The 23,272-nt window shown below is 46.1% G+C and overlaps 2 protein-coding genes across 2 annotated transcripts in view; one reads left to right on the top strand and one right to left on the bottom strand.

Moving 5' to 3' along the window:
- Positions 1-5,826, top strand: part of DTX4 (deltex E3 ubiquitin ligase 4) — a 33,956-nt gene extending 28,130 nt beyond the window's left edge. Inside the window, exon 9 of the mRNA XM_022591903.3 lies at positions 1,947-5,826. Coding sequence (XP_022447611.1) covers positions 1,947-2,180 — 234 coding nt within the window. The 3' untranslated portion in view covers positions 2,181-5,826. The remainder of the gene's footprint in view (positions 1-1,946) is intronic.
- Positions 5,827-6,479: 653 nt separating this feature from the next.
- Positions 6,480-10,457, bottom strand: MPEG1 (macrophage expressed 1). The gene has a single exon (XM_022591902.2). It carries the CDS (start codon positions 10,338-10,340, stop codon positions 8,187-8,189), a length of 2,154 nt encoding a protein of 717 aa, XP_022447610.2. The 5' UTR covers positions 10,341-10,457; the 3' UTR covers positions 6,480-8,186.
- Positions 10,458-23,272: the final 12,815 nt, after the last annotated feature.

The following is a 23,272-nucleotide window of genomic DNA, read 5'->3' as shown; positions in this document are numbered from 1 at the left end:
CCAGTCCTGATACCTGTTCGCCCTGAACAGCCACGTCTCTACGCTCGAGATCTACAGCTCCAACTGCTGGCTAAACATCTCCACCATCAAGTCCTGCAGTTAAAGTTAGGATCCTCTTGCCGAGAGCTGCTCCTCTGCCAGGGCTCCCTCTTCATGTTAATGACATACTCTGCATCCCTGGGACCAAATTGGACACATGAACATCTCGGACTCTGGCTCTGAACCACACATTTCTCCCTGCACTGCCCTCCAAACCGCTTGAATCCTTTTCTAATCCTGCCACTGCCAACCTAGCTATCTGTCACCAGAATAGTAATCCTGAAACACAGTTTCTGGCATCACTCTCCTTGCTTAACAGAAATAAAGTGAGAGAAAACAATACAAAATTGTTAGGATGGCTTTCCCTTCCTTCTTCACAAGGACAATCTTCTCTGCTTGATATACAAGACCTACTACAGTGTGGGTCCCCTCTCACCAATTCCTCACCCTTATCCCTCCTGTCTGCTGTTCCCCGATGCTAACCTTGGGCTCCTTTGCAGAGCAAAGTAATAAGAGCATGGGCGTTGGAGCCAGACGAGCCTGGGTTCAAATCCTAGTTCTGCCATTTACCAGCTGTGGGAACTGACGTAAAGTTGACTTAATCTATAAAAGAATGGTGATCACTTCTAGCTGTATGGACAGGATGTTGTAAGAATTAAATGAAGGTCGCGTTTGTAACATGCCCAGCGTGGTGGCAGCAATCTTAATTATCCATGCCTTGGATGATATGTATTTCCAGTGTCTATACGTCCTGCTCTATTAATATACCTCATATCCTCCCCTCTCTCTGAGATCAGCTCAGAAGCAGCCTCCTCCATGGAATCTATACTGAGCCCCACCTGAGAGTCAACAGAGACATGACTGAGAGCAGGGATGGGAAAGTCAAGCAGTCCTGAAGCCAAGGCCCCCTCTGGTACTTTCTAGCTGTGACCAAGGCAAATCTTTTGTCTTCTGAGCCTGTTTCCTCTTCTGCGGAGAAGGGATAATGAGTATCCTGTCTTGGCCAATTATTATAACCATTACATGACCCAGTGCCTGGCATTAGTAAGTAAACACTCAGGAAATGGTAACTCTTGGTTTCAAAGCCTGCTACTCTTTACTATTAAGATTCCCCACCTCCAGCTCGCACCATGGTTATAGTCATTCAGTTTTGAACCCAGTGCATTTTAATCGGGTGCCTTCTTCATGCTGGTCAGGGTGTCAGGCATTCATCTTAACAAAGATTTTTCTAATGCAGCTGAATTAGAACATTCCGCAAGCCCTAACGCCTCTCTGAGCCTCACCTACAAAACAGAGATAATATTAGTACCTGCCAGACCTGCCTCAAAGGGTGGCTGTGAGGATCAGATGAGAAAATAAATATGAAATAGCCTGGAAGAGGTCAAAACGCTTCCACCATGTCCCTGGAGAGATATTCCACAACTTTAGCTGTGGATCAATTAATACCACATTCAGGTGTTGGTGATGGCAGGGGGGAGGGCATAGCTCAGAAGATCTCAGATCATAAGTGCCTTGGATGCCTAGATCCCAGCTTTTAAAATGCAGCTATGATGCTCGCACCTAGCATTTGTTGAGTAGGTGTGCCAAGCACTACTGTGAAAGTGCTTTTCACATAGTACTCCCTAAGTTGTGCACAACCTTCAGGGGTAAAGTGTACCATTGCCCTTCTATAAGTAAGGAAATGAAAGCTCAGAGAGGTGATGTAACTTGTCCGCGGCCACACAGTTAGTCAACGACAGAGTCAAGACTTAACCTGCAGGTCCCTGACTCCATTTACAAATCCCTTTCTATTCACTGTGCTGCTTAGGGCATCACGATGCAGGAGGGGCTCAGACCCTTGGGAGGACTCTCCACTTCCCAAGGGATAGTCTGGATGCCTGACTCTGATCTCCTGCCTTTTCTCTTAGGTCCTGAAGCTGCTGCTTGTGGCCTGGGATCGCCGTCTCATCTTTGCCATCGGTACGTCCAGCACCACAGGCGAGTCAGATACCGTCATCTGGAATGAGGTCCATCACAAGACAGAGTTTGGCTCTAATCTCACTGGCCACGGCTACCCAGATGCCAATTACCTGGATAACGTGCTGGCTGAACTGGCTGCCCAGGGCATTTCTGAGGACAGTACTGCCCAGGAGGCGGACTGAACCGGAGGGGCTTTGGGGTGGGAGAGGCCATGGGACCCCAGGTCAGGAAGTGGGGAGAGTCAACGTGGAAGTTGGCGCCATGCCCTCCCAACTCCCTGTCTCCCCTCCTGTCCTGTCTCCACCCCCCATCCCTCCCAGCCCCAGGCTGGGGGCAGCAGTCAGAATGAATAAGGTGGTGTCATCCACAAACCGCATCCAACGCAAAGGGGACGTGGGATGAGGGCCATCCTCAGTCTGTTCCCATGGAGTTTTCGGTGCTGGGTAGGCAGGGACCCCACTCACCCCCCTAAGCAGGGGGCACGGGCAGCACGCTTAGGGTATGGGCACTCCTTATCCTGGCCTTGTGAAGCCGGAGGTTCATGCCTCAGCCGGTTTCTTGCTGCTTCCACTCTGCTTCGAGAGCGGAGTTTCTGCTTTTCTCTCCTCCGCTGGAGGTGAGGGGCTCTCACTGTGCAAGACTGGGGGGCAAAGTGGTGAACCGCGAAACTGCTGTGACGTCAGAAATCCGTGCCTCGGTGTACAGCAAGGAAGCACGTCTTGCCAAGAGGGTCAGGGTGGCACAGGCTCCCGGGAGCAGGCTCAGCTCTCATCATCGCCCTGGCTTCTCTGGGCCCTCCCTCCTCCTCCCACATTTGACCTGTCCAAAGAGGCATACAGGTGGATAGGCTCTGGGGTTCCTCTCTGGGGCCGCATCCAAAGGTGTCTCCGGCCCCTCGCTGATCAGATCCGAGCCTGCATCCAACTTAGCGTCTGCACAGTCCTCAGGGAGAGGAGCCCATAGCCTTCTTCCCAACTCATCCCAGACCAGCTCAAAGATTCCATGAGTTTCATACAGTCACTGTGAGTGGAGCCCAGGCCGGGCTCTGTGCCATCTGTGTGCGTGCATATATGTGTATGTGCATGTGCGTGTGTGCGCGTGTGTGCACTGCTGGGCCGGGTTGGTGGAGGGTCCCATCGTGTTCCCACACTGTTTTGCAAGATGTCAAGCCCCCATTCTGATGGGGGTGAAGCAGCCAGGCTGTGGGCCCTTGACTTGCCTCACCCTTTGCCAGCCCATCCCATAGTAAACTTGGACCCAGAAGAAGATAGAACTATGCTTGGGAAGATGTGTAAGGTGAGGGCTGGACTGACCCCTTTGTATATCTCTTTCAAGATGAGATCTGAGCCCGACTACGAGGGCTTCGATCTGTCTCCGTGCACATTTGCTAATCAGAGCCCGGAGGTGGTGCTGGGCCCCTCACCTCCCTCTTCGATTACAGGATGACCCAGAGCGTGAGGGAGACTCTAGCCCATTCCCAGCAGGATTGGGGCCACATTAGGGTCCAGTCCAACCTGCGTCTGGGTTGTGTCCCAAGAACCTGTCTATCCCCTCCCTGACATTCCCTTCAGCTCCTGTTAAGGAAGGGATTGTGTGTCAGGGAGGAGAGAAGGGGGACCAAGAAGGGAAACCCAATCCTCCCTTTGAAAGTGGGTTCTTTGAACTACGTGTTTGGGGGAAGTTCCTCTGGATTCTAATTTGAATTTATATACCTCACGTTTGGGGGTTTAACGTATATATATATGCATATATATTTCATAGTATTTGGAAGGTTTTCGATGCTAGAAAGGTGGAAATGGAAGAACCTTCAAAAATGGTATTTAAGTTAGAAGCAGAAGCCAAGCTTTTCTGAGAGCGGGCCCCGAGCTGCTTGCTCCAAACGCCTGCAGACGTTTTGACTGTCGGGTGGCCAGTGGGCTCACCTGGGTGTCACCCAGCTTCTGGGTCACGCTCCCCTCCTTTTCCAAATGGCTATAGGGGTGTTAATCGGCTCCAGCAGAGGGAGCTCTGACAGGAGGAATTGCTCCTGCTGGCTGAGTTCCAGTCTCGCTCATCCGTCATTTATCTCACCAGCAGACCAGGGCCTGAGTTCACGGCACCATGGGGCAGTTTCCTGCCACAGTGGGGAAGGAAACATCTGAACTCAACGGAAGAGACATCCCTGCAGCTTTTGATGTCACGTCCATGCCCTTTGCCAGGCTAAGGCTACGCCGTGCCAGAGATGAGCCACATTATAAGCCTCGTACCATCCCTACCTTCATTCAGCACCCTTGTCAAGTATCCCCTGGGTTCCTCACCCACAGGGGATGAGGAAATAGACTGAGCGTCAGCGGGTAGATAGAGCTCTGCAGTAGGAGATGGGAAAGAAAGAAGAATGCTTTGACAACCGGCAGAGGGCCGTGGGGAGAGATTGATTTCCCTGGATCAGGCAGAAGAAGGTGTGGGTGGAGAAGGGGACGGCCAGGAGCAGAAAGAAGAGGATGCAGGGAACATGTAAGGCAGGCAGTGTGCCAGGGGCAATACCCCTTTGAGAGTTCATCTTCGTACCTTCAAGCCTTCCCCCCCTAGGGCGCTGATAGTATCGGCACCCCGTGTCTCTTGCTCTCTAAGGATGCTCAGTAGGGACTACCTCATCCTCATGCTGCTCTATTTGTGGGACCTTCTCAGAAGAAGGAATCTTAAACTTCCTTTCTAACACTGTGTCAGGCAAGGCGGGAGGCATTCCTTTGCCCTCTCTCTTGTGCCAACCTGGAAAGGTACAGTCTCGGGTTCGGTGAGAACCCCCTCCAGCAGAGGCCCTGTGCATCCATCACTTTGACACAGGAAGTTCTCCCACCGGAAGCCCTGCTGTGTTCCCTGCCCCGTGCAGGGAATTTCATGCCTTTCCTTTCATCGTCTTAGCACCAGCAGCCTGGTTTCTCCCTTCCTGAGTCTCCAGGGATGACACATGGGATTGGAGACAAACCTTGTTATATGCTCATCCCTTAAAAGATGAATTGTGTATGTGTAGCTGTGTGTGCCTTTGTGTTTTCGTCCCCCATTTGTAAAGCTTGGACTTCTCTGTGGTTTTATACTTGGTCAAAAGTGCTCGTCCTGGTATTGCACTGTTGTGGGCATGAGAGGATTGCGGGAAGGTCCCGTGTGGTACAAGAAAGGACCCTGTCCTCTTTCCTTGTTTGTGGCCACTGACACTGGTGGGGAGTGGGGAGGAGGTGGGTCTGGGAGAGGGCAGGTGAATGTCCTGTCGCAAATCATTGTTTGAAACCAGCGTCTTTTGACGTCCTTGGTGTTGCTCTGTGAGAGGACATCGCCACCTGGTGCTCATGAGGTGTATGTGCAGAACAATAAATGGTAAATGAACAACCACAAAATTGCCGTCAACCTGCTTTCTGTAGACCAGTACACCGACCTGTGAGGCATTGGGGTTACCTCCCTAAGTCCGTAAGCAACCACAAGCCCTTCCACTGAACGGGAGAGTCCATTTTTCTAATTTTTTCACATCTTTTCTACCCACACGTTTGACCAAGTTACCTAGCTTGATTTCTTGTTCCTCTAAAGGAACAGACCATGTGGCAGGAGAAGTAAGTAAGTGAAACTGTGGGGGAAAGACCGTCTTAAAAGCCATGAACGTTTGCTTCTTAAAGTTCCCTTCACCTGACTACAATATCGCGTATGTTTCAATAGTTTACAGGCTGTTGTTTTTCAAATACGTGTTTAGTATTGATCATCTCGATACTAATGAGATCACAAAAATAAAATGCAATTGCAAAGCCGCCTTTGTCACCCAAATGTGTCTCTATTTCTGATAGTCTGTGGAGTGTGGTTAGTCTTTCCACAGATGCCAGCCTGAGCTAGCCGGTCAGGAAAGCAGGATTCTGAAAGCGGAGCCTGTGAACCCCTCATGGAGGTTCTGATTTTGTAAAGTGAATTGATGAATGTAAGCCACAGACTCCCTCATTCTGATTTCCTGTGGATGAACAGTCGAACAGAGTATTCCTTAAGTATACATTTGGATGCGTATTTATGTGCAACGTTGTTAGAAATATAAGTTGGTGAAGTTGAGAATCTGCCTGCTAATGCAGGGGACACGGGTTCGAGCCCTGGTCTGGGAAGATCCCACATGCCGCGGAGCAACTAGGCCCGTGAGCCACAACTACTGAGCCTGCGCGTCTGGAGCCTGTGCTCCGCAACAAGAGAGGCCGCGATAGTGAGAGGCCCGCGCACCGCGATGAAGAGTGGCCCCCGCTTGCCACAACTAGAGAAAGCCCTCGCACAGAAACGAAAGACACAACACAGCAAAAATAAATTAATTAATTAATAAACTCCTACCTCCAACATCTTCTTTAAAAAAAAAAAGTCTGGGAGGCTTTAGCTATACTTGGTCTCTCTGACTCAGTAATCTTCAAAGAATTCACGGGGAAGTCAGTATTGGCAGGAAAGTGGTTAGCTTGGCTGAAACATACCCACAAAACACCCAGAGCTTAAGGAGAACATTTTAATGCTTAAGAAGCAGGGGTTTGGTAGAGAGGTTGTAGAAATCGATGTCTCTGGCTGAGAGCACGACTCAAATTCTGTGAATCACTTCCCTGTATCACAGTGAGAGGTGAATGTGTGACGCCCCCTCCCATCTCCCCACAGTCTGGGATGCTTCAAGCTACTCAGAAGAAGGATCTAATATAAGCCTAAACTCTTGACTGTGAATGTTAATGAGGACAAATTATCCTTCATAAAAGATAACTCACCAATGACATTTGATTTGGTGAAGAAATATGTAACTCTAAAAAACGTTGCAGAAGAATATTAACAGATTCACCCTAATAATTACAATTAGGTGACACTGTTTTTAAAATTGGGCAAAGCCCCAACTGCCAAGTAACAATCATGTATCATGCTACATGACCCAGGGAAGTCAGCCTGGAACTGAAATAAATGTGTCACAAATGACGTTGGATGGCTTTTTCGTTTCATTTAAAAGAATTGATTTGATCATGTCAACACCCTTTCTGCTGGAAAAGAAAAATAAGGGTAGGGTACCTAATTGGTAATTTTTTACTCTGTTTAGGTTTTAGGGATGAAGTGATACTTAGGTGTGGGCTTACTTTGACTTATTGTGTTTTTCTTGTCTCCCACCCCCAGAAAAATGCAGACTTCTTGTTGGAATGTGGTGTGTGTGTGTTTGAGGATGTGTGTGCATGTGATGGGGACGACCTGAAGGGGGGATGGCCATCCATGGAAGAGAAAGGGATTGTACCTTGGTAACAGAAAATGAGATGGTAATGCTTGATCTATCCAAACCTGCAGCTCCTTTCTTTGCCCATTTATGATGAGCTAAGAGGACAAAACCAAGTAGTTGGCTGTGGGTAAGAATTTCAATTTCCCATGAGCACCAGAATCTTTTCTAGTTTTTACCCTTTCTTCACTCACTCCTGGTCTCCAAACCATCCCTTCTCCCTTGACCTCTTAATAGAAGTTTATATGTTAAAATGTTTTCTGAGGACTTTATGACCCTAGTCTGAAGCCCAAGAGCGGCCTGGTCTCAGTAAGTCTTAACTGTGGTGAAGTTGGAGAAAGTGGGCCTAGTATAGGCACCATCTCTCGGTTCAGATGATGTTGAGAGGACCCAGAGGAGATGACACAGTTAGTTCATCAATTCAGAGCCCTCAAAGCTGAAAAGCAATAGTCAAGCAGGACCTCCTGTGTCTTCTGGGGGCGCTGTCCGCCTCCAGGAGTATGAAATCCAGACAGCTTTTTAAAAACACAAAATAGTGGGAGGGTAACACGTAAGGGCATAAATTCTTAGAGCTCATGAATTGGAAACCATGGCTGACCTCAGATTAAATGCGTCTTCAAATTCAAATATCAACATTCTCCCTCCTCTCTTTTTACACATGGGCATTCAGGTGAAGATACTTACTGACGCAGGTAGAGAAAAGACACCTCCCTAGTGTTTTAGGCTCCAGGAGTACTTTTGCTTAAAAAGTCACAACTGTTCTCCCACTTCTCCCACAACTTTGTCCACGTAGCTCTATTCATTTTCTGGCCCAAAGACCTAAGAAAGTCCCAAAGTTATACCTGCCTTTTGTTGCATTTACCACATCAATACTTAGGAAAGCAGAAGTGGAAAGAAAAACTGAAAGACATGTTTGAAGCTCTGGCCGGAGACAAGAGAAATAGTTTCCTGGGAGAGCCTAGGCTGGACTCTGCGCCTGTTCTTGGTCAAGGGCGTCTCCATTCACAGCCGTGCCTGTAACCAAACTCTGCCTCTCGTCTTGGACCGCCTGGTATCCCCTCTTGTTGTACTTCCGGGTGCCGTAGATGGCCAGGGCAATGACAGCTGCCAGGATGGTGGTGACCCCCAGTGTGACCCCGGCTGCTGCCCCTCCAGAGAGACCACTACCGTCCCCATGGATGACCTTCATGGCCCGGCGAAGCTCGAGAGGCTCTCCGAGCCTCCACTGGTGGGTCTGGGAATCTTTAATCCAGGAGCTTGCAGTCTCAAGATTAGTCACTAGGACAGTGTTGGTGGCAGCCTGACTCATGAGGGGTGGTTGGGTGTAAGGTGGGAGCCTGACGGGAGGCAGAGACCCTCCTGTAAAAAGCCCGGCTTTGACGCAGTAAGACACTTGGCACCCATCACTGATGAGGGCTAGGTGTTGGCTGAAACCCCCTGGACACTTTTTTAGAGAAGGTGCCCCTAAATCTTTGTACATGGCAGCATCCACCAAGGGGTTCCCGATTGCACAGCTAAAGAACCCGCCAAATGGGACGGAAAACCTATATCCCAACTCATAGTCCTGAGAGGCACATACCTTGAGGTTTTCAAAAAGTCTCAGTGGAAAGTAGCCAGCTGGGCATGACTGTGCATTTGTCAAAGGGTTGATGCTCTTATCGCTGAAGAGGCCACCAAAAAGTAGTCCTGAGTTTTCAGGTACTTGGCCACTAGCCACGCACCAAAAAGCCCTAAATTCTGCCTTGGCCACCCGGAAGACATCTTCACACACCGTCTTGCAGAAGATAAGGAGGGTACACTTCCGTGAACACTCCAGGTGGTTGTAACCCTCCTCGTGGGTCTGGGAGAGCAGCTGGACTGGGGTGTAGCCAGAGGGGCAGGAGAAATTCCCAGTGAGTGGATTCTTCTGCTCCAAGTTTCGGCAGAGTTGGACAACCTCATTCCCTGAGAACTGGGTGCATTCCTGGTAAACCCCGCCAAAGGAGAAATTGGTCATCTTCCCCTCGCAAGAGCCATCATCAATGTTGGCCTGGAAATTGAAGTTGGGCGAGTTGATATCTGTGCAGCCGGGGTAGGTGTTGAACGTGTAATAGCGTCTTACAGCAGTTTCCACTGTCTTAGACAGCTTTTTCACCAAGGGTCCTGGCAAGTCAGGCAGCCTGTCAGGGTTGATGAAGAAATACAGAGGCAGGCCAGCTCGGTCCATGGCCACCAGGTGGTTGGTGATGCCCTGCTGCCAGGTCTGGAGGGTGATGCCTGGGTAAAAAGGAAGCCCTCCAATGCTCTGCACCCTGGAGTTGGTTCGGTTGGAGAGGTAGCTCTTGGTGAAGGCGTTCTGTGAGGTGTGGTTCTCCTCAAATTTGAAGTTCACGATGTTTAGGAAGGTGATTCCAGCGGACGCTGTCACTGCACTGCGGCTGCTCTGGCTGTCCTGGAGCAAGGAAGATCTGATGTGGTCCTCCTGAATGAGAGCAGCCCCTGCATCCACACTGGTGATGACATGGGTACCATAGTTGAGGACCAGCAGTTCCGCCAAGTAGGTGGCCATCCGCGTCTGGTTTTTCTCTAGACGCTCAGAGATGTCCAAGAGCTCCTTCTTAAACCCCCAGCTTAGCTCTGCATCTGGGTTGATTTTGACTGTGTAGGCCAGGTTTCTTACCTGAACCTGGGTAGTTACAGCTTGGTCCTTCACCTGAAGGGTCTTCATCCTCTGGAACTCAGGAGAGAACTTGCCGTTGACTTTGGAAAAAAGGGAGAGCTCCATGTTGATGGAGTAGGAGGTGCTACTCTGGTAATTCTCCCAGGACTCCAGGATTTTTGAGTTCATCTCCAGGTTGCTCTCTTTCTGGGGAATGGTAAAGACCTCATCAGGGACGATGTACTGTCCATCCTCTGTGGTCCTGCAGTAGGTGTAAGTCAAGTTCATCACCCGTCCCATGTCCACATTCCTCAGATTATCCCAGCCGCCTCCAGGTAAGACTGCCAGAACAGGTAGTTTTAAGGCAATCTTGCATTTTTGAAATCCATCTTCATCTGTGTCTCCCAGAGGTTTGTTCATTTTAGCCCATGCTGCCACTGCCCAGATAAGGATGGCACCCCTGAAGCTGTTCATGGCTCAGATAGCCCCAGCCTGACACACTAGCACTAAGTGTGGCAGCCAGCAAGCTTGGGGCAGACTGAACTGATGGGAAAGAAAGCCGTTGCTGAAACGAAAAGTTCAGCAGTTCTCCTAAAGCGACTAGCTCCTCTTTAGGCTAATCTAATCGCAAAATGGGGAAATGAGAGTCGATTGGAATATTAAGGTCAATCGGGACTTTGAAAAAGTTGTGTGGTACTAGATATGGAAACTTAGCCCTATACCCTTACCAGTTAACTACCCTAACTGCCCCCCACCTCCCCCAGGGCTGGTTACTCTGCAGCAGTACTGGGCACTCAGAAAAAGTGCAACCACACACTTTGCTGTTACCCCCAGGAGAGTTTTCCAGCTTTGAAAGAAAGCTTTGGTTTTGTTCCCTCTCTTGATGTTTCAGTTTTTCCCTGACTACTCTCTTCTGGGACTTCAATACCAGTTTCCTTTTCCTGTGTGTACAGTTGGCAATAAGTTGGTACCTACTACTATAACTTTAATTTTTTCATTCCATTGTTAAGTGCATGTAACCAGGATAGGTGCGTAAAAATGAATGGGGCTCTTCATTACTCAGTTTTTTAAAGCAACAATTCATTTATTATATTATTAGGAGAAGATAATTTCCTGAATTTGTTTCTGTATGCTAATGCTAAGTCTATTAAACCCCATAATTCAGAGCAGTGTTTCCAGGCCATTGATCTAGAACCAGGTTTAGTTGAAGCCCAGCTCTGTCAATTCTTTGGGACAACTAGTACACTTAGTGGGAACCAGGGAATCCAGAGGAGTTAATGGAAACTCCCAATTTCACCCTTATGGCTCCCTAAACCATACCATGAAACGGATGCAGTGCTGAGACTGAAAAAGTCATGTTTCAATTTACAGGTCACATGTATGCATTCTGGAGAGAAGGTTTCAAGCAACTGAATTACCACAGATTGTCACTGATGCAGCTGACAAGTGTTTTCAGAAATAATGAGGCCAGTTGCCTAGCTTCACAGGCTGAGCACCACTAGTTATTAAAACCTTGATGTAGAGCTGCCATATGACCCAGCAATCCCACTCCTGGGCATATATCTGGAGAAAACTCTAATTCCAAAAGATACATGCACCCCAATGTTCATTGCAGCACTATTTACAATAGCCAGGACATGGAAACAGACTAAATGTCCATTGACAGATGAATGGGTAAAGAAGATGTGGTACATACACACAATGGAATATTACTCAGCCATAAAAAGAATGAAACAATGCCATTCGCAGCAACGTGGATGGACCTAGAGATTATCATACTAAGTGAGGTAAGTCAGACAGAGAAAGACAAATACCATAGGATATCACTTATATGTGGAATCTAATATACGACACAAATGAACTTATCTATGAAACAGACACAGATTCACAGACAGAGAGAACAGACTTGTGGTTCCCAAGGGGGAGGGGCAGTGGGGGAAGGATGGATTGGGAGTTTGGGATTAGCAGATGCAGACTATTATATATAGGATGGATAAACAACAAGGTCCTACTGTACAGCACAGGGAACTATATTCAGTGTCCTGTGATAAACCATATTGGAAAAGAATATGAAAAAGAATATATATATATACATATATATATATGAATCACTTTGCTGTATAGTAGAAATTAACACAAAATTGTAAATCAACTATACTTGAATAAAATAAATTTAAAAAAAAACCTTGATAGTATTCTGTGAACCCAGAAATACCACATTCTGGGTCTATTCATGCCTCAGTTATCATGCTCTGGGGAATTCACTTACATTCAAGAGGGATTAATTTATGAACCAGTGTCCATTTTCTACTTGGCTAGAGAAGCAAGCCTCTGGTTAATTTATAAATCAGTTAGTTATAAATTTATAGCTCAGTAGAGTGATCCTAGAATTAGAAAAATTAGAGTTGAAAGCCCTTGAGTACTTCCAGTATGTCTGTTGAAATATCCAAATACTTCTCTTCAAACTGTTTCAGGGCTAGTTCATCAGAATTAGAAAACTCACTTACATTGTTATGAAGACATGCTGACAATTTCTTACTTTTTTTTTTTTTTGGTTTTAATAGATCCTGATGAGACTTCACTCTTCTTCAGTGAAAATACAAGCAAGGTGAATATAGATAATTCTATATTCAGGTGTTCCTATATCTCTAAACACTTAGTCATTGTCATTTACTTTTGAACAGCCTTCCTCTTCACTTTTATCATAGCAAAAAAAGATTGAAAATGACTAAAAGAGCCAAAAAAGAGTGAAGTTATATTACATCCATATGACAAAACATTTTACAGCCATCATAATTATATTTTCAAACAATTTTAATAACATGAGAAATTCTTATGCCATAATGTTATGTGAAAAAGGCATGACATACATTCAATATGACCTCAACCATGTACAAATATAACTAGAGGAATATACACCAACTGACCCATTGACAGTAATTATATCTAGTAGGTAGGTTTTATGAATTATTTAAATTTTTTCCACTCTTCTCTACATTTTGAGTTTTCAACAATAAGCATGTTTTTACTCATTTAACAAATTTTTATTGAGAATCTACCAAGTACCAAACACAGGGATGGGTAGCCATCACTTTTGCACTCAGAAAAGTAAGCAGCAAATATACATTTAAAAAACAAAAGAAACCAAATATTTCTGGAATTTCCATATTCCATATACCATATATCATTTGGAGATGATCCAAAGCCTATGACTGTGTTTGCTGTGTTCAAGGAAGTTCTCTTTGCAATTCATGGGGAAAAAATGAAAGAAGAAGTGCAAATGGGAATTTCGGCTCAACTTAAATTTGCATGCCACCAGCAGCAATTGGTGCTCATAATGGTCACATAGGAGGAATCAACCTCCAAGAGTTTGACCAGAGCATTTCACCCATTCTTGTCTTGCTTTACTCTGCTCGCCAGCAACTTCTTCCACTTTTTCTTGTCCTGAAAGGCACAGGCAACCGCATAAACTCTCCAAATGGCCACTCTCAAGGGCTTGTGTCTAAAAGCTAAACTTTGGTCTCTAAAAAGGCAACTTTTCTACAAAAGTTATGCATCTGAGGGAAGAGATATGGGAACATATGTATATGTATAACTGATTCACTTTGTTATAAAGCAGAAACTAACACACCATTGTAATGCAATTATACCCCAATAAAAAAAAAGTTATGCATCTGCGTTGCAAAAGAGTGATTTCACTTCCTCCAAAAAGAGGCAAGAGGGAAGTCCCACATCTGCTTTCTTTCTCAGTTTGATCACGTGCTTTCTGACACCAGCTCATGCACAGCCAAACCATGATTCATGTCTGAGGTTCAGTTCTGTGTGGGCTTGGAGCTGGTCCAGGTGTTCCCTACTTCTGCATTTCACCTGTGGTCTGAAATAGGGAGGAACGTTTGGCTGTGTTTGCAGGGACCATCCCCTTGCTTATTTTTAGCAGGAATCTAGGAAACTGGATTTAGCAAGAGTCTGAAATCTGACAGTCAAATAGTCCCTAAATGGCTCAAAGAACTATGACTCTCAAAGACTCTGGAATAAACTTGGTTCTGGCAAATCCAGGAGGAATCAGTAACAACGGGACGATATTTTCTTTTCTGAACAGTTGATTGCTAACCTAATGCTCTGAGAATTGCTTTGTCAGCTCCTTCTCCTCAGAGACTATTCTTCTTAGCAGGACTGTTTATGTCCTGACCACAAAAATCAGAACACAGTGGTTTCTTGATTCCTTTTCATCTTGTGAGAAAAAAAAAACCAGAAAGCCCACGTGAAATTCTACACATTCCCAATAATATGCCAGAATTTGGCCACCTCGACCATTTTATTTCTTTTCTCTATTAACATTTGTCCCTCGTGTTGTTTCTAATTCTTTTCCTCCTCAACAACTTTTCCCCTTCTGCTCTTTTTTCTCTTTTTGCCATTTCCATATTTAGGTTTGGAGGGCACAAGTCCGTGATTTAAGGTGATACTTCCACTGCACTAAAGAAGGAAATCTTAATGTGGCAGAGACTTCCTCTTTAAGCTACCACTTCCCTATTGCATGTCATGGCAGACATCACTGATCAATCTCACCATTAATTCCACTGAGCTCTGAGGCTGCCTCATTATCATTCTTAGCCCAGTTCCACAGAACATTCTAAAGGAAGCCTATTTCACCCACCCCTTAAATAAATACTCATTGAGCACCTATTACTCAGGCACCCATTGTAGGTACTGTCTTTGCAGTAGCCAATGTCAGATTTAATGCTCTTTTAAGAGTCTGGCTGAGCCGGTGCGCCCTTGGAACCACTGCTTCCTTTTTTTCTGTTCTCCAAGCTAAGCTCCCCTGGACTAAGCAGTTAGGACCAACCCGCTCCCTCCCCGTCAGCTTTCAGGTTTCCTAATGACACCAGTCTAATATGAAGAGTGCCTTTTTTTTTTTTTTTTTTTTTTTTTTGCGGTACGCGGGCCTCTCACTGTTGTGGCCTCTCCCGTTGCGGAGCACAGGCTCCGGACGCGCAGGCTCAGCGGCCAGGGCTCACGGGCCCAGCCGCTCCGCGGCATGTGGGATCTTCCCGGACCGGGGCACGCACCCGTGTCCCCTGCATCGGCAGGTGGACTCTCAACCACTGCGCCACCAGGGAAGCCCAGGAGTGCATCTTATATTCTCCTTCAGCTGAAAGCAGCTAAACACAGAGAGCTTTGCCCACAACAGGACTGGAAACACAGTGGGATTTCTCTTATTCCCTCGTTTCTTAGTCCCCGAGCATTGCCTGTCACGTAACTCCTCTTCAGAGGAAGATTTGAGCAAAAGAAGTGATTGGGTGGCATCTGGACTCTGGACTGCTGGCAGAGTTCACATTTCTATACTTGTTGCATTATTGGGTAACACAAAACCAATCTAACATTCAATCTTTTCCTGCAGGATCTTCAGAGGGACTTCAAGCAGAGATGAAGTAAAAATTGCCACCATTTTTCTTTCTACCTGAAATAACCATGGAAACAAGTGAGTTAGGGGAGGTTGTTCTTCCATCATGGAATTATGTGGAATTGGGAGCTTTGGGTCTTCCACTGAAATTTTCCTATTGTCTTTATTACTTCTTTGTGATCTAAATACGAAATTAAGAGCATGGGCTGGGTTGTGAGTCTATTCAATCTCTAGACTTTGTTCTGCTTTGTACAGTCACCGAAAATATCTCAACAGCTACACTGATGTGCATAGATGTGAAACAGAGGTTTCAGAATTGAAATGTAGGTAATATCCTGGCTCCATATGTGACTTAGGGCAAGTTCTAGAGTCTCCCTAAGCCTCCAGCTCCTCAACTGTGACACACAAATAGCATCTACCTCTATGCAGTAGATGAAGTTGTTGAGAGGATTAACAGAAGCCATGCATGTAAAGCTCTGTAGGACCCAAGCAAGAGCTTACTATATATCAGCTTTTAGCTTTGCTGGACTTGTCGCTGCAGGTTTCAGACTGACTCTGTAGTTCAATCCTCACAGGAGGGGAATGGGAGAAAAGCCGTATTAGAGCATCTCAGGAACTTGACTTTTTTCTGCTCATCCATTTGATAGCAGGGGAAGTCCTACTGACTCAGAGAGACCACCTGAATATTTTTTATTAATATCCTGAACAAAGATATGCATATCTTTAAGGAAAACAATATAGTAGCCATGCCATCTAGATTAACAACACAGGTAAATCAGAAATGACTGGATGCTTTATCAAAGAGTTCATTTCAGGAGTCTCTTAGAATGGGAATAACGAACTTTTTATGTAAACGGCTGGTAAATTTTTCAGGCTTTGCAACCAAGTGGTCTCTGTGGTAACTACTCAACTCTGCCATTGTACTGCAAAAGCTGATGATACGTGGGACTTCCCTGGTGGTCCAGTGAGTAAGACTCCACGCTCCCAATGCAGGGGACCCAGGTTCGATCCCTGGTTGGGGAACTAGATCCTGCATGCACGCCACAGCTAGAAGTCCGAGTGCCACAGCTAAGAAGTCGGCATGCCACAACAAAGATCCCACGTGCCACAACTAAGACCTGGCACAGCCAAGATAAATGAATTAAAAAAAAAGAAAGTAGACGTTATGTAAAGGCATGGGCATGACTGTATTCCAATAAATCTTTACAAAAACAAGTGGGGGCTGAGTTTTGCCTGGGGTCTGTGGTTTACTGACATCCAATTTAGAATCATAGAATTATGGAATCCCATGATTGGGTTATGGAAATCTCTCAGCCCAGTGCCTGAGCCTCCTCCAATACTGTCTTACAAAGCGGTCATCCACCCTCTGCTTGGATACCTCCATGGCAGGGTGGCCCCCTACCTACAGTCTGTGGCAGTTCTGATTCTTAGAAACCTGTTGCTTCAGCTGAGCCCAAATTGTCTGTGTGATCTCTGGCGGCTGAAATAATATTTCTGTGCTGTGGCCGTCTTGACAGTGATGTTGCGTTCTAGATGCAAGCAAGAGAAGGCTGTTGGCTTAGATGCCCACCAGCCTGGAACTCCTGGAGAGTATGACTATGTCTATCTTGTTTAATGACTAGTGAGAACGGATAAAGACCACAGTGTGAAGGTCCTAGGGGCCTCCTGCTGGGACAATTATTCCTTCACTGGTGGATCATGGGGAACTTCAGGTGTTTCCAGGGCAGGGACCAGGGTGGATAGGGTGAGCTTAGAGAAGCATGTGTTAACTTAGAAGGAGAAATTACTTCAATATTCTCACAACTTAGTCACATGAACACCAGCCTTCCCTAGAAGAGCATCTGGCACCCACTAGGTAGTCAATAAATATTTGCTGGAAAGATTAACTGAATAAATGAATGAATGTAAAAACTGTGCAATTCTAGAACTCTATTAATGAGATTCAAAAATAGTCAGTGGTAGAACAGCTACAAGCCCCAAGGTAATAGGAGCAAAAGGACAAGACATCCCATTTGGGAAAAGCATTTAATTTATATTTGAAGCTGACAAGAATCCACACCCCAGAAATTATTTTATGCCAACATTCTGAGGCCTGTCAAGATTGGGACTAGAGAGACAAACATTATATGGTTCCAACCTATATGAGGTACTGAAACCGAGCAGGACCCTGTGGGGCTCCTGGGCACGAAAACCTTTCTTTGTCCCCCATTTTTTGTTTGTAGGGAACAGGTTTCAGCCTCCATGACCTTCCCTGAGTTGCTAATCAAGGAAGGGAGGGAATACAGAGACAAGGGAGGCGCAGTCAAGAAACAATAGTGCAGCCTTGGGACAGGATCCTGGTTCAACCTCAAGGGATACACGTAACAATATCTTTGAGCTCTTCTTTTTTTTTTTTGCATGTGGACCAGTTTTAAAGTCTTGATTGAATTTGTTACAATATTGCTTCTGTTTTGATTTTTGGCCTCGAGGCATGTGAGATCTTAGCTCCCCAACCAGGGATCAAACCCACATCCCCTGCATTGGAAGGTGAAGTCTTAACCTCTGGACTGCCAGGGAAGTTCCTCTTTGAGCTCTTCTGCAGAACTAAAACCCACAACAAATGGAAGATAACTACTTGATGAAACATTCTTCATTCTAGAGAGGTCGCAATTTGATAACCTCGAGAACCACAGAAGCTCATCAGGAGGGCACCTGAGGCCAGATTAAAGAAGTACAGGCCCTGCACGCACCCTGATCCCATCAGTGACCCCGCCCTGGAACCATTGCTATAAAACTCCTCACCAAATCCCACCAGGTTGGGTCACACAGTTTTTTTGTTTGTTTGTTTTTTGTTTTTGTGGTACGCGGGCCTCTCACTGCTGTGGCCTCTCCCGTTGCGGAGCACAGGCTCTGGACGCGCAGGCTCAGTGGCCATGGCTCACGGGCCCAGCCGCTCCGCGGCATGTGGGATCTTCCCGGACCGGGGCACGAACCCGTGTCCCCTGCATCGGCAGGCAGACTCTCAACTACTGCGCCACCAGGGAAGCCCATGTCACACAGTTTTGAGGGCATTAGTCTGCTGTGTCCCCCTTTGCTTGACAAAACAATAAAGCTATTCTTTTCTGCTTCACCCAAAACTCTGTCTCTGAGATGCAATTCAGCACTGGTGCACAGAGGCCGAGTTTCGGCATCAGTACCTAGAAGCAGCAAATTCATAAAGACAGAAAGTAGAAAGGGGTTGGGGCAGAGAAGAATGAGGGGTGTGAAAATGCAAGAAAATTTTGACAATGTGTATTTATTTGGGGTGTTGCAGAGGCAAACTCGAACTGAAGAGCTGCCTTTTGAGATGCAGGCAAAAACACAGCTAAAGGCAGTTACACAAACTTGAAGTCCTCTGTCTGGGTTCTGAGCAGAGAATGCTGTTTATTCAGATTGAACTACTCCCCAGATTCTCCAGGCTAAATCTTTCTTCAGCTGCAGTAGCCTCCCAAACCCTCAGATACTTCCCCTGCGAAGAGTTCTGGCTGGTCCTCCAACCCCTCACCTCCAAGACCACTTGACCTCGCCCAGGAGGAGGTCTGGACTCTGGCATAGTCTCCACCTGACCCACAGCAAGGGGAAGCTTGCTTGATTTAGCAGATACGAATGTGGGATGCCCAATTCCATTTAAATTCCAGTTAAACAACAAATAATTTTTCAGTCAAAGTATGTCCCATGCAACACTGGGGGCATACCTACACTCAGAAAAATATTCATTGTTTATCTAAAATTCAAATTTGGGAATTCCTTAGTGGTCCAGTGGTTAAGACTTGCGCTTTCACTGACATGGACTGGGGTTCGATCCCTGGTTGGAGAACTAAGATCCCACAAGCTGTGCGGCCAAAAAAAAACTTAAAAATAAATAAAATTACTAAAAAAAAAAACCCAATAAATAAAATGCAAATGTAACTGAGCATCCTATATTGTATCTGGAGACCCTAAACACTACTGGACCAAAAGAGGCCTGGCTTCTTCTCACTCCTGAGCTCACATGAAGCACTGGGCCACCAGATGTGGGATGTGGTTTCTCCAGTAGTTGGTAAGAGAATATTGGATAACGCAGCCCAGAAATACAGAGGACTTAATTCCTTGTGCTAGTGACACTGAGAGATAGGAGGAATCTGGCACGTAATTTGCTCTTCGTTTCTCCCTCCAGTGGACTATATTGAGGACTGGTGGTTTTGTGTGCTCTCTCTGAAGACATTTGCGTGACTAGACAATTGTCTGTGTCTTTCCTTAAACTGTGATGAGCTCAATAATATACCCTCTTAGACTTCCTTTGTCTCCTTTGCTGCCTTACCTCCCTTTTCCTTTTACATTTGCTGCCCTGGGATTGTACCTCCCAATGAAACATTAATTAATGTAGAGTATTAATTAATATTATAATGTTCCTCTATGTGCTCCATAGCATCCCTTACATTTATCACTATTTTAATGGACTTCTTGTCTGACTCTCTCCCCTAGTAAACTGTAAGCTCCTAATGGGAAGAGATCATGTGTTTTTCGGTTCCTCATTGTATTACCCGAGGCTGGTGCTATATCTGGTACATAGCAGATACCCAATCAATATATGTTACTATTGAATGAATAAACAAGTGAATAAAGCCAACACAGCTGATAATATTTCTAGAACATGTCCTCAGTAAATCAGGTCTTGAGTGGTTGGGAATGAATACTTGAGCTGAAGCAAAATTATTATAGGATTTTTGTTTCAACTTACATTAGTATCTCTGAGCACTTACTCTGAGCCTAGCTTGTGTGACTTGTATTTCTTATTACAAAATTTAATTTGGTTTTCTGGTCTGTAATTGTCTTGGTGAATTTGGGAGGGCGTAAGCTTAGTGTCTTACATAATACATGAATCATAAGAGCCCAGACGGAATGTTCCTATGTGCCAACTCCTTCTGCCTTATTTACATCTGATCTGGTATTGAAAGCTCTGATCCTGCAGGACTGAGCCCACACCTGCTTGCATACCCACCTTGGTTCCCATCCCTGCCAAGTACCTGCATCTAGTGAAGCTGGCCTTGGGGTACTTGGTCCTCACCCCATTCCTTTTCCCTTTCCGTCTCCCTAATCTTCCTATGCAGTGTGCAAGCAGGGCTTGCCTGGAGGGTAGAACAGAGGTTAAGAACGAAGGAGCAACAATCACAGAACTGACTTGCCCATTTCTGATAACATTTCCATTCTGCTGACAGTCAAGAGAAGGACTAAGGGAAATAGGGGAAGAATAGGAAAGAAAAACAGGTCAGTATGATGCAAAATGGTGATAGGAGGGGTTTATTAAAAACTTCTAGAGGACCTCCCTTGTGGTCCAGTAGTTAGGACTCCATGCTTCCAATGCAGGGGGTGCGGGTTCGATCCTTGGTCGGGGAACAAAGATCCCACATGTTGTGCAGCATGGCCAAAAAAAAAATCTAGTTATTCGAACACCAAACCTGAGCTTTGCTAATAAGAGTCAGAGCCCTGATTTGGGGGTTTCCTGGGTCTTAAGTAGGCTTTTCTGCCCCCCTTTCCTCCTGGTCTTCTCTTGAAGGTAGGTTTTTAATTTCTATCTTGGGAAATTAGGGCATCGTGGGGCAGTAAAAGTAGCACAGGGTTAGAAATATGGAGACTTGGATTCTATTCGTCATTCTATACTAACCTGCTGGTGACCTTAGGCAAGTCATTTCCCCTCTCTCTCTCTGTTTCCCAATATGTAAAATAAGAGGGTGTGTTGAGGTCCTTTCCAGCATCTTCATGATGCACGAGTCTGCATTCCAGTTACCACCTGCCTCAATTTGAAAGCTATGGCTGCGATCTTTTATTTTAAAAGTTTTAGAAGATTTTGTTTTGTACAAGTCATGGCGTGTATGTTCTCCCATGTTGTTCCTGCTGAAACTTCCTCTTGGTGACTTACTTCCCTGTGTGGTTTGACATATGTGACTCGAGCCCCTTTTCCACTGAGGTTTGCTGTGCAAGGCTGGTTTGCACCAGTTTGTTCAGCTGTTCCTCCAAGGTGGTTTTCATTTTGTCTCTGCTGAGGCCTTATAATCATACTGGACCAGGGTTTGTGTTAATTTCTTGGTTTGCAGTCGATGTGAACTAAGACCTTCCATCTGTGTCAACACATGCCTGGGGTTCTCTGATCTCTGTTAAGATGGCAGGGATCCTAGCCATTTTCCACGGGCGCGTGGGTGTTTCCCTCATCTGCAGGTGGTGGCAGAGGCAGTGCTTCTTGACTCCCAGGATGGTTCCAGCCTCCCTTGAACATTGTACACAGGACCAGTGGCCTGGGTGATCTCCCACAGCCCTTAAAGCCCCAGTACCCTGCTCTGAGGTCGGCATCTGGCTCCGAATGTCCCTCAGCCACAGGCTTAAGTACCCACTCGCTGCTCTGATTGTGAGCGCTCTCTTTCTAGCACCCGCAGATTTCCCTTTCTTGCTTTTGAGCTTGAATCTTTGTGTTTGCGGAAATGGGTCTGTGCCTGTGTGTCTAAGGTGTGGGAGTCTCCCCTGGGTCAGCTCAACCAGCCAAATCCTCTCTTGTTATGATTATTTTGTGCAGTTAACTTTTTCATAGGTATAATGGGGGTGCGGGCACATACATTGCTGCCCAAGGGCTTTGGAGAACAAACTTTCCTGCTGTCACGTCCCTTCCTCCCAGTAAAAGAACACCTTCACTGAAGTCTGAGACCCTGTCTCCAGAGGGGACAGCTCTCCTTCTGCAGGGAGAGTCGGGCTTCTAATGTGCTCTGCTCTCCCTCTCCCTGCGTCCCCTGGAGAAAGATGGAGAACATCGTGAACAGCTTCCACAGGAAGTGACGAGAACAGAACGTTTCATGAGGCACGGGGCACGGAGAGCAGCTGCTTGCCGCGTGAGATGGAGGGAGGGAAGCATGGAGGAAGCCGAGGTCCTTTGGTGGAGAAAGATCTCAGACCAATTTTACAGACAGTAGGATGTCGACGAGAACCATTTCCTTCCCTCCTTCCCCTTCATTTCCACACTTATGTGTGTGTATGTGTGTGAGAGTGTGTACTGTGTGAGTGTGTGTATTGTGAGTGTATGTTTATGAGTGTGTATGTGTGTGTATGTGTTTGTGAGTGTGTGTGTGTGACTGTGTATGTTAGTGTGTGTGAGTGCATGTATGTGTGTGTGTGAACATGTGTCTGTGTGTATATGTGTGTAGTGTGTGTATGTGTGTATGTAGTGTGTGTGTATGCCTGTGTTGTGTGTGTGTAGTGTGTATAGGTATGTGTATGTGTGTATGTGTGTGTGTGTGTATGTGTCTACGTATGTGTATATGTCTGTGTGTATGTCTGTGTGTGTGTGTGTAGTGTGTGTATGTGTATGTGTGTAGTGTATGTGTGTGTAGTGTGTGTGTCTGTGTATGTGTGTGCATGTGTGTGTGTGTCTGTGTGTATGTGTGTGGTGTGTGTATGTGTGCGTGTGTGTAGTGCGTGTATTTGTGTGTATGTGTGTAGTGTATGTGTCTGTGTGTGTGTATGAGTGTGTAGTGTGTGTGTCTGTGTCTATGTGTGGTTTTGTGTCTGTGTGTGTGTCTGTGTGTATGTGTGTGTGTGTGTGTGTCTGTGTGTGTGTGTGTGTGTGTGTAGAGAAAAATGCGTGGTCAAGACACAGGGAGGCGGGAGAACTCAGTTTGAATCCCAGCCTCGTTGTTCTCTTGCAAATTGCTTCTCTCCTCTGGGCTTTTATTTCCTAATTCTAATTCCCCAAATTAGAGGATTGTATTAAATTTGTAGATTATAAACATGATTTTAGCTGTGGAACCCTTATTTTCAAATGCAGTCTTTCAGGGAAACTTTCATGGAAAAGAAGAGCTGCCTCCGATGAACAAGGGCCAGAGCCCCAAAGCCCAATGGCTTCATTTCCTTCTCACCAGTTGGAGGAGGCAGATCACCAGGGTCCCTGGAATACAGTTGGAAAACTGCCAGTCTATGTACAGTTTCTACAGTTTCTTCCAGGTGGGGCATTATAGTTACGATG

This window comes from Delphinapterus leucas, chromosome 7 (genome assembly GCF_059928025.1).
Source record: "Delphinapterus leucas isolate spDelLeu-1000000601 "Yukka" chromosome 7, BTC_Dleu_Yukka2, whole genome shotgun sequence".
Taxonomy (NCBI): domain Eukaryota; kingdom Metazoa; phylum Chordata; class Mammalia; order Artiodactyla; family Monodontidae; genus Delphinapterus; species Delphinapterus leucas.
Note: the sequence above shows the minus strand (reverse complement) of the source record. Positions and strands in the feature narration are given on the sequence as shown.